The 12,222-nt window shown below is 40.9% G+C and overlaps 1 protein-coding gene across 1 annotated transcript; it reads left to right on the top strand.

Annotated features, from left to right (window-relative positions):
• The first annotated feature begins 6,291 nt into the window (after nt 1-6,291).
• Nucleotides 6,292-7,850, top strand: LOC122616795. The gene is made up of 2 exons (XM_043792357.1): nt 6,292-6,302; nt 6,704-7,850. Exons 1-2 carry the CDS (start codon nt 6,292-6,294, stop codon nt 7,848-7,850), a joined length of 1,158 nt encoding a protein of 385 aa, XP_043648292.1.
• Nucleotides 7,851-12,222: the final 4,372 nt, after the last annotated feature.

The raw sequence follows: 12,222 nt of genomic DNA, 5'->3' as shown, positions 1-12,222 counted from the left end.
AAAGAGACGGAGCCAGAGGGGAGGAAAAAGAAAAAGCGCTAGGAAGGGGGCAGAGGAAGTCTCTGTCTGGTCAACTGGCGCCAGGATAGCGCTCTAATGATGTACAACCATCAACGGATTCTGTTTTCCCAGGTTCGTGCATCTCTCCTCGGTCGTTTTCTATTTTCTAGCTTTCCAGCTCTTCCTATGGGTTTTTCTATGGAAAACCACTAACTCTTGGGAAAAAAATCCAGGAAAAGTTGCGACCAAAGTCAGGGTCAGATTAAAAATTTCTAACTATGTACACAGCTTGGAACACTGTTGTGCTGGAAGTCACTGCTGCAACAAAGCTTAAGTTGTGAAAATAAATAAAAATAATATATAAAATAAAATACATGCAAAAAAATACTACTTAAAAGCTTACTACTCAAAGACTACTTATCCTAGAGGAAAACTAAGAAAAATAAAAAATGTTTAATACTTTTGAATTAACATTCCTAACAATCTTTTATTTTGTAAGCACAATACTATCATATCCACTCCCTGAAAATCAGAATTCATCTTATCAATTAAAATAACTTAAATCACAATGCTAATTGGTTAAAATAAAGTCCCCATTTGTTTTTCTCCCACACGTATTACGTTTACGTACCGATGCACTTCTGGAAAAATGCATAAAAAATAAAACTTACATAAAAGCCTATTCATCACTTGATTTGTCCCTTTTCTTCTAGCACTTATCGAGCTACAATAATTGCCAGACAAGTGCAATGAAAACCAACTCATCCGCCAAAATATCGCTGTGCTGAACAATAACAACACCATCAAATTACTGGCAATGCAACTAGAGATCCTTGGCAGTTGAGATATTCTGCTCCTTTAGTTTTAGTTTCGCTGATTGCATTTCCACGTCAACGAGGATGTGGATATTGTTGGTGCTGCGCTGTTGCATAAAGTGCAGTTGTTTATTGTAATTATGTATTATTGTGGCTAGGAGGCTGGATGTACATAGTTGGTTCTGCCGATGCACTAGGAACAATTCATTACAAATTAAATATTTTATTGTTGGTTTGACATAAAGTTAATGTATTAGAAAATAATGGCATGTGTAATTATCATATTCTTAATGTTTTGCTGATGATTCCGTATCGCCATATGGGAGACAACGTATTCCAGCATTAGTTACCTTTCTCGGAAGTATCTTACCCTTTTTTCAGTGTTCTTTCCTCGGCATCAGCAAGTTTGCTTAGTTTACGCTCTTGGTTTACTTTTTTGTGTGGCCTGGCATTGTTCTTAGCCAGCCAACGTCGCCGCCTGGCAGTTTCCTGTGCTGCATCTTGCAGTGGCAACTTCCTGATTTTCCCCGACCACGCCCCTTTGCCAGCACCGCCCGCTGTGCATTATATTTGCCGAAATGCAAAGTCTAAGGACTTTCGTCTGAGTGGATTTTTTTGCCTGGCAGCTCCTTCCACGGTTCCATCATCATCATCATATTCCTCATCATCGCCAGAAGCAGCAGTAGGTAGAAGCAGGAATGGCAGTTTCCTCTCTCCCCGTTTTTTTGTTTTCTAATTCATGCAATTTTCACATAGCTAAATTTCTTTTTTTGGACCAGGCGTTACTTTTGTGCGGTGCTGCAAGTGGAAGATTTTCAGCGGTTGCTGGCTCATTGTTCTTTTCGTGGGGAGCTCGGCATAGACAGCCAGGGGGCGGGAGGATCGGATGGGGCTGGGGGCGAGTGAGTCAGATGGATCTGAAAATAGCCCAAGAATCCCCACACATGGACTCCCATTCGGCGGCCCTATCCTCGAGAATAGAGAATTATGCATCGGTTGAGGTATTTTTGTTGCCGGCTTTTGTTTTTCCGAAGTTATTGCTGGTTATAGTAAGGATTCGGTTCAGACAATTATAATCCATGTGTTGGTTTTTTGTAAATGGAAGTTTTTAATAATAAAAATCTTAAACAAGAAAATTCTCTAATACAGAGACGATTTTAAGGCATCCTCGAAAGGAAAGGAAAATGTAGGCTCTGCTGCCTAGAAAAATAACTGATTTTATTACACTAGGTTTACACAATGTTTTGAAGCTCTACCACACAATATTTTAATTAGGCTCCACAGGGTTTAAACTGTGACATTAGAAAGTGAAGTACACATAAGAAAAAATTATTTTATTTATATGTATATTATATAGATTATATACTAATTTTTGGGATATGAAATTGTGTTTTGTGTACTCAAGCAGAATTGACGTACACAGAGAGCATTTTGAATTCGGATTGATGACATTAAGATCGTTGTTTTGGTTGTCGCCCTCTTGGCCACCTCTGCTCCCCAACCTCCTCCACTTATTTGTGCAAAAATTCTGCAACATTCTTATTCTCTACTTGAATAAAAATGATGTTGCTTGTGTCTGCGTCGTTCATGCCACTCTACCCCACCGTTAGAGGGTATTTTTGGACCAGGTTGTTGTTCTTGTCGCCAATTCGCGTCTCTCCCGATGATAGCGAAATAATGAGCAGGGCCAGACATTTGGACAGACGGGTACGGGCAGACAGACGGAGACGGAGACGGCGGCAGGGAGTCAGTTGCCGATCCTCGGAGAGAAAAACAATGCACTGGGCAAATAAATGTGACTATCCAAAATGGTATTTTAGATTGCACAGGCTGAATAAGTATTGTGTTAGGTTTTACGATCTCTGGAATAATGACCTATAATTAGAAAATTGTATATTGTTAATGCTGTGAATAGCTTATCCCTTTCTTATTAATTGCAACATTTGTGTCAGCTTTTCTTTAAAATGTAGTACTTTAGAAGCATTATTTCAGGTGTAGCCCTTGAGGAGTGTAGAGTGGAGACTTAAAAGTGGAGAGGAAAACCGTGGGGAGCAGTGGCAGCACTTTTCACGCTTGATTTTCCTGCGCCCGTTGTTGCAAGAACAGATGAAGAAAATGCTTTTCAATTTATTTTTAAGTACAAAAATAATGTTGCTACTTTCTAGTTTTTGTTTTCCATTCGGCTTTTCCTCCGCCCTGCCCGCGAACAACAACACAGTGAGCGGTAAAAATAAAAGGCACGCCTGTCGCCGCGTCGGAGTCTCAGGCCGCCCCTTCTCAGCCCCCTTCTATATTCCCGGCCGATGCAGGGACATATATCGTCTATATAGACGCCGGGGCCCGAGTGCGCGAAATGTGTGAAATATTGGAGACAAACGGGCAGTTTTTATGTTAGCTGCGAAAAAAATCGCATTTAGTTCAGTGCGGCGCAGGTTGGCGGCTAGATCGGATCGGTGAAAGCTATATGGCCATATGGCATGGTATCGGGAACTTCGTGGATAAGCGTGCTATCTCAACAGTGTAATTGAAACTCACCAGCAAGTGATTTTAATTTTTTTCACTTTTTTTGAAACATTCAAGTACGACAAATCCATATCAAAATACCGTCAATAATTGTTCGAGAGAGAGAGATGCAGTGCGAGAGAAAGAGGGAGAGAGAAAGTGCAGTGTGAAAGGGAGAGAGCAATCGCAAATACTTGGTTGTCATGTGCGAAATTCCTCGATTAGTGTGCTCGATATTTTCGGCGTGACACGGGCTCGAAAGTCGTGCGTGAAATAGTCTACTCGTGTCGGGATCGAGGGGGATTTCGAGGGGCGTTTCCTCCACTTCGGCGCTGGGAAAAACTTTCCTGGGCCGAAATTCTTCGAACTTACGTCTGCTCAATGTCAAATCGAGCATTCGACCTTCTGGTATGTACGAGTGCGAGGCTACTCGCTTATCTGGCAAATGCCAATGCTCGCTTTTTGGTGTTTTGGTTTTTTATATCGATAACAGCCGGCTTTTCTCGATTACTCGCGAATTCTTGGGTTTTCCCCCGTAACCCCCCAGTAGCGAACTGCTCGATATGCTGCAAATGGAAAATAAAAGCCTTCGATTTTGTTTTTGCCGGCACCGAAATAAACTCAAGAATGTGGCGTTTTGTTTAAAAATAAACTGGAATGTGTTTGAATTAGATGAAAATGCTTATGCTCAGAAGTTTTTCTTGTTTTTTCGGCTTATTGATATGGTTATTTATATTGCTTTTTTCGCTTAATAGTTTTTTGTTTGGTAATTCCCCTTTTAAATAGAGCCTATACCAATAATTTGAAATCACATCTTGAAGGTCACAGTATTGGAATCATACTCTTAATCGCAAAGCTTAGAAACTTAAATATTTGTTTCTTGATAAAATGAGTAGAAATTTACATTTAATTTATTGGCATATTGCAAATGACCGCAACGTTGAAAAGATTTATTTTCACGATGGAGACACTTTATTTTTACTGCCACATTCCAGCGACTGAGTTTACTTTGTATGGTAATTTCTTTTCATAAAGTTCCGCACTCATACCTTTCATTCCCAGCACATCCAGTGCAGCTGGTGCCACAAAAAAAGGTCCAAATAAACTCGGTCTCAAAATGATCTTGACTCACGCGAGACTTTTGTTTGCGATCTGCAGTTGGAAGGCAGAAAGCACTTGTCAGCACTTTATGGCCACATTTCTGGGCCCGTTTTTGTTTTGCATTCTGCATTTCGGATTTGGTCCTCTTTATTTTGCTGTTTTTTATTAATTATGACTCCGAGTCGGAGATCGTGTTTTTATGGCAAACATAAATTTCGTCTTAAGGTCGGGACCCAAGCGCAGTGAGGGGCGGAAAATGAAGAGGCAATCAAATAAATTGCCGTGGCTCTTGAGCTCTTGGGCTCCAAAAAGGAGAAACAGTAGCGATCCCCGGCCCGCCGTCTCTGTCCGTCAGTCCGTCTGTCTGGGTAACAAAAACAGATCAAACACAAACACTACAGCAAAGGTTGTTGGTTGTTAATGATTATGGTCGTGGTCGTGATCATAAGGAGGATATAGCAGGATGATGACGATCGCCTCCGACACTTGAAAGGAATTTCAATAAAGCGAATAAAAATAAGCGAGCAACAGACGAACAACAGAATCAGAATCAGACGCAGATGATGAGGATGAGGCTGAAGTTGTTGATGTTGATGAGTATGATTCGTCTCCTCAATGCGATCCATCTTAATGCTGTCGTTGTTTTGTGGCATCAATCTGTCTCTGACGCACAGCGGTGCAACTTTGTTGTTGCACTATCAAAAACATATAAAAAGGTATAATTAACCTAAAAGTTTGCTGGCTGATAGGTCAATAAAAGTTTTCTGAATAGATGTTAGAAAATCACTTAAATATTAACTTTATTACTTATCAACATTTACATAATTTGTATATGAAGCTTATTCATAAAACGTCAAACTTTTGGTATTCTTAGCGAAATAATTGAAAGTTGTTAGAGTGCTTATCTGGAACTTACATTGTTGATTTACTTTAGTTTTTCTGACCATCTTTTCTTTTATAAGTGGAGGAAAACGAACAGGATTTCCATCCTCCCATTCTTTGTGTTCCTGTTGATCTGCTTTAAATATAGAAGTCGACGACGACGACGACGATGAAGATGATGATGATAATAAAAACGAAGTCGCAAAGAAGTGCAACATAAATTTCTGCAAAATATTACGCATACGCAACGTGGAACAACAACAATGCCGCAGCATCTAAACATACATATGTACATATATTATTGTTGTTCGTGCTGCAGTTCTTGGGGTTATTTATGCCCACAGGGCGATGCTCAGACACTGTCTCCTCTTCTTTTTGCCTCCCTTTCACCGATTTGCCCCGCCCATGAGTCACTATGTATTTTCGTCGGGGGTTCGGGAGGAATCATTGTGGGACGGTGGATACTTTGCAACAGACTCTGGGACAGACTGGCACAAAACAAAAGCAAATGCAGCTAGTGAACGCGACAACAAGGAAAAAAATAACAAAACACAAGAGCCAAGTGGGCGACCACACAGCATAAGCACACTGCAAGAAAAGCGGTGCACTATTAGCTCACAGCGGGTAATAAATGCATTAAGTTAGTTGCCAATCATTTTATAGATGAGGAAGTTCTATATTAAATGCCAATACATCAGTTCAGAAAGGATTTAATAGGTTGGATATACCTACATAGATAGTGTTTACTTGTAGTTAAAAGCATCATGAACTTTATCATTAAATGATTGTAGAGAGCTTTTTTTTGTAAACGATAATTACGCAAGCTAATAACTAGTTATGTAATTTACCTTTTAGCACCAGTAAGGACTATTTAGTTTAAGATCAGTTTGCTAAACTAAAGTTTAAGTAAATATATTATTTTTATATTATATATATTATTATTTATTTTATATATATTATTTATTTTATATATATTCTTATATATAAGAACATGAACATTAAGTATGTTAGACAAAAAAAGTTGTGTTAGGAACTTAATTCAAATGTGATGTAACGAAAAAATGTAAACTACTTTTTGTATATTCTATTTACTCCTTAATATTTACTTCATTTATTTTCTATTTACTTTATAAAATTTAATGTATTTAGATTTAATATATAAAAATTCCATGGTCTGTTAAAAATCAATTGTTTCCTCTCTTGCAGCTATAATCACAGCAAATTGATCGGGTACTTGCACCGCAATTGACCATGCGATTTGGGGCATTTCCGGACGAAAGCACGGCGTAAACAATCCGATCGCCGGCGGCGGACGACGCTGTGGCCCCCACGCATGCAGCCAGTGGCGCCGCGGGGGCCCGCTGCACATTGTGGTGGTGCACAGTGGTTCTGGTTGCGATCAGCCTGACGACGCTCCTCCGGCCGGGCTCAGTTTCAGCCTCAGCCCTCGCGGTGCCAATGCCGGGATCGGGGCTTCTCCGTTCCAGTCACACCTTGCAGCAGGGTCACCAGGGATCCGCCACCTCGCCAGGGTGGTCGGTCATTGAGATACTTAGTCGAACTAAGCCCGGTGAGCGGCTGAGTAGAAGCGGTGGCAAGTGTCGGAGATGCCAGAGCAGCGATTCGATCAGCAGTTCAATATCGAATGCAACTGGAAGCGGCGACGAAAGTGAGAGTTCTGTGGCAAGTGCGCAGGCGCAGAGCGCTGTATATAGTGGTAGTGCAATTTTGTGCAGTGTAAATAGTGCAAATAATACGCGTAAGTTAAATTTAATTCTGAGCAAGTCGCAGCAAAAGCGAGGGGAGCGTTTCGCTGTTGGCACAAATTTGCAAAATAAATTACCAGCATCGAGTGCGGATTGCCACTTAAGTCCAAGTGCCGAGACAAATATTCGTACCACAACCACAGCCGATCCACCGCGATCCCCGTCCTGTCCGCCGTGTCCATATAGTCATCTTCATCTTCATCTTCATCGTCATTGGCATCGGCATCGGCACCGCCATCGTCCTCGTCATAGCCAGCAACATCATCGTCATTATCGTCATCGTGGTTGTCGTAGTCGTTGTCGTTGTCGTAGTCGTTGTCGTTGTCGTAGTCGTTGTCGTTGTCGCGACGCGTCGCAGTCTGCATCCGCATCGCCCGCGTCTATGCTCTTGCCATATCAAATTAATCAACGTGCTACATTGTTGCAGCAATCTGCAACAGCAACAGCAACAAAAGCGGCAACAACATCAACTACATTGCCACATGTGCCCGGGGCAGCAGCAACAACAAACGTATCTCTGCGTGCCGTGCCTCGTATTTTTAAACGCAAACGTGATACGGTCCAAACAGCGACCACTGCATCACCTTTGACCCCGCCGCAACATCCAACAGTCGCAGCAGCCACATCAGCCACATCCACAACAACCACGCGGAGATCGCGACTCGAATTCATACTGTACACGGAAGTCTACCAAGTCGAGGAGGAATTGGTTTCCCCCAGCGATTTGAATCCGCAAGCCAACGGGGGCAGCGAAGATCCCTTCTGGCAGAACTACGGTAAGTGATTAATAAACAATATAATTAAAATGCAAAAATCATTTCAATTTGAACAGATAATTTGGCTTGGGAGTACTTGTAATATTCCTTATGTACTTTACATACATACATATTGAAGTTTTACTTAGGTTTTCCTGAGAATGCAATAAAAAGGTTATTAAGGATAAGAACAAATATATTAACAATCTATTTAAATAGTTTATGGCTCGGTGTACGTCCTATTATATTTTATGTTATATTATCTATTATAATAAAGTATAAAAATTTATACTTACCTCATTTTACGACATTAAATGGAACTCCGTAGTTCGTTTACCTGTCAAAAACAACATGCGAACACGACAAATGTTCAAAAATAAACGAAGCATAGCAATGCCAAAAAAACATACTGCACTTGTTAAAAAAATGTCAGGGAAAGAATAAACAAAAGGAGCGAGAATAAGCAACAAATCGCAGCAACAATTGCCCTGAAATGTTCCAGTACCAGACATCGTATCTGAATAATTTTATGCCTTATGCGATATGGCATTTGTCTTCAGAAAAAAAATCGGGGATGGGGATTGGGGATTGAGGATTGGGGGATGGGGATATATGGATATGATGTGGGATTTTTAACACAGCTGGCTGGTTAACATAATTTTCGTGGGCATTTCTTTTTTGTTGTTCTTGTTCTGCAATTCAAGGGAATATAAGGCGAAAAACGACGCTAAAAACAACAGACAGACAGAGGGAGTGGGACGGGGAGAGAGTGAAAGAGACAGTTGGAGATTATGGAGGTGAAGAAAAAAGAATGCAGATGTCGAAGAATATTTGCTATCTAGTAATTATGATAATAATAGCACGGACTAATTACCAATGAAAATATAAAAAATGTATTAGCCAAGTTGGCTAAGAATACAGAAGGTTTTAATGATGTGTGGTTTTAAGCCTGTTATTGGTATAGAATTATTAATGAACCAAGAGCTTAATAACATACTTTAAAATACAAAATTCCTATTTTAATTAGTTTATAGCTATCTTTTCAGAATAGGCACATATAATATTTTAGAATTGATTGTAACATTTTCTAACTGTAAGAATTCTAAAAATGCCTTACGGTTTTAAAATATTTAATTGCCTATATACCCCTTGATTATATTCGATCCACTCGTAAAAAAGAATACAACAAAAAGTGGGCAGAAAAAGGAAGGCGACAGAAATCAACTTTTTCCAACGAATAAATTTCGAGTTTTCGATAGTCTCGGTCTGCCACAGACCGTGGTCGTGCTCTCCGTGGACGTTGTTGTTTTTGTCGTCGTTGTACTCGTCCAGACGGCAAGATCTGGCCAACGGGGGGCGGTAAGGGGGCGTGGCAAGGCGGGAAGAGGGCAGGGGAGGGAAGGGGCGGTGGCGAGCGGTTGTTACCGAGGGAACTGGGGCCATTCGTGGGCTCCAACAGCGTCAGACTGTCTGGTATGCCACTTTGCCAGTGCAGCCAGCTCTCTCCTTTTCTGTCTCTCTCTCTCTCCGTCTCACTTCCTCCCACTCTGCCTGTCCCTCTCTGCGGACTTATCGCCGTCTCTGTCTGTTTTGCGGTTGCTGCTTTTGCCACATGTGGCGTTGTCGATAGATAGTTGTAGTTATGTGTACACTCAAAAATGATATTTCTTTCTTTATACTTATTCCAAAAAATCTGTTGTAACGAAGTGCATTTATATATAAATTGTCGTGTGGAAAAACTTTTAAATTTATTTTATAAATTTATAGAAATTGCATACTTTTTGGGATAGTAAAAACAGTAAGGTTTTTGTAAAAACAAAATATCCAGCGGAATTATAACAAGTTATATTATATTATACTATATATATGTATTTCTTTAAAATATTCCAAATGACATAACATAAAACATAAATATAATATGAATTTTCACATTCATTCATCAGCGAACCTCGTACTATCAGAAGTTTTGCCAGATAACCAAACTATTATGAGGCTTAGACAAAAACTGAAATTCCTTCAAGCTATATCGATCGAATTCCCGATAAATTGCGCATTTTTAATGCAAAATGTTTTACTCCTTTTTTTGCTTTGTGTAGCCTATAGTTTTGGTGTCAGCTGTCTGCCGTCTACCTCATGCGCCTCTGTGTAGGCGTCATCATCATCATAATCATCATCATCAGCGGTCGTAATGACCATCGGTTTCATCATGGCGCTTGGTTTGGCCAATGCATAAAATTATACGTAGACATGACATGGTTTTGAATAATTAAACACTACGACGACATCGACATCAAGTCGACTAAATGGCTGCCAGTCCGAAAACCAGATGAAGGGGGAAAGCCCCCAGACAGACAGGAATGCAATGTCCTCGACTAACTGCCGAATCACTGACCGGGAATCTCTCCATTTCCACATCCATTTCCACGCTCCAGTCTCGACTCGAGTTAAACTAATTAAGCTGGTTAATTCACTAAAACGAATTACAGTTGCCAGTGCGCAAAGTAGGTTGTCATGAAAGGAGGAAAATGTCTCGCTTGCTGCGAGTCGGTAATTTCCATGAAGAAATTATTGAAATGTATGTCATAAATTGATTAGCATTAGTATTGATTTTCGAAGAACAGCTTGAAGGGTTCTGGAGCTAAAACAAAGCTATTATCAATACTATATATAATAATTGTGTATAACATTATTTTTGGTGGTTTATTCAAATCGGATAGGGATAAGTATTTGAATTGGGAGCTGGCCGGCCAGTTGGCACATATTTTAAAGCAAGCTTCAACTCAGCAGCAATCCAAAAATCCAAAGGTAATCTCAGCTCCAGACATGTGGCATATTTTAGAAACTCAAGAAAATGACTAAAGAACAAAGCTGACAAGAAACAAAAGGCCAGAATAAAGAATGGAAAGATGGCTCAAACGACAGCGTTGACAGACAATATTGACAGCCGAGAATGGTTCGCGCAGTTTGGCAATGTTTGCCCAATATCTCGGATGTGGACGTAGACGTGGATGTGGCCATTGTTGCTGCACTGTTGCAACTGTGCAATTGAGGTTGCCAGTTGCTGCTGGCTGGTTGCAAGTCGGCTCGTTTCAGTTGTTTGAGCTGTCAAAGAGGTCTGCCCGTCTGTTGTCTGCCGGCGTTTCCTGTTGTTTCCCTTTTGCCGTCTGCAGCCAGCAGTCAGCAGTCTAGACACAAGTCAAAGTCGAACTCAGCTGAAGACCCAAACGAAATACAACAGAAAAAAATAAAAACACGAAAAAAAGGCGGCTCAAAACAAGGCGAACCCCAAAGCTCAGGTGCATTCCCACAGAAAGGCAGCAGGCATTGGGCAGCAGGCATCAGCGACCTGGAAAACCTCCGCGTGTGAGAAACCCAGACGGAACGAGCTTGGCAACCAGAACCAGAAGAGGAACCTGGCACCAGAGACCAAGTCCAAGTCGAAGCTATGGCCAGGGCTATTGCCATGTACCCATATAGCTCTATAGGTGAGAGCAGACCCAGACTCAGACATCGCAATCGACATTCACATCAACGACAACGGCGATGTTGTCTGTTTGTCGTCTGGAAAGTTATGGGACAAAGTTGTCGCTGTCACTGGCTGTTTTCATGCTCTGCCGGAGGGTATATTCACTATAAGTAAAAGGCATTATCAACAAAAACCAGAGAACTACTGCTGATAATAAGCAGATTATCTAAATCATTTGAAAACAATAGTTGTTCTTTAGTTTACTCTTCAAATCAATCCTCTTAATGCATATTTCTAAACTTCCTATCTATCTACATCTATCTATATTTCCTATCTTTTTCAAATATCTTACTTTTAATGAAATCAAATTAAACTTCAAGCAATAGGCACAGAAGCCAACTAACATATGTGTCTTTCTGCAATGCAATCGGGTTTCATCCTTTGCATGGGTTGCCATGGAGATGATCCCACTTAAAAATAGATCGTGTAGGGTATGTGATATGTCGAGCATTTCTGAATTTTGACTTAGTTACTTCGGCTGTTCTTCGTCGCTATCTGCCGCTCAGTCGCACTGTCTGGTGACTATCCGCGCTGACAGCCTTAGATCAGAGTGCAGTTGATTTATGGCGGCGTTGAGTGGCTTTATGCTCACCTCAAATATGACACAAGGTGGACATAAGACAAAAAAGACCCCTGCATACACATGCGTGTATGTATGTGTGAGCGGGAAGGTCCGCGTGTCCGGCAAACGGAAGTTGTCCTTTTTGCACCCTTCCAGCGCCGAAAGAAGCCTTCCCCTTTTATAATCGCCGGCACTTTTCCGTCTGTCCATTCACGCAACAAGCAAATTATGGCAATTATCGTGGATGGGCACTGTGGAAAACAGTGGTTATTTATTAAAGACCCTTTTCATGAGGTACTCAAATCACTTTAAA

The sequence above is a fragment of the Drosophila teissieri genome, chromosome 3L (assembly GCF_016746235.2).
Source record: "Drosophila teissieri strain GT53w chromosome 3L, Prin_Dtei_1.1, whole genome shotgun sequence".
Lineage (NCBI taxonomy): Eukaryota > Metazoa > Arthropoda > Insecta > Diptera > Drosophilidae > Drosophila > Drosophila teissieri.
The sequence above is the reverse complement of the archived record's forward strand: the minus strand, read 5'-3'. Positions and strand labels throughout refer to the sequence as shown.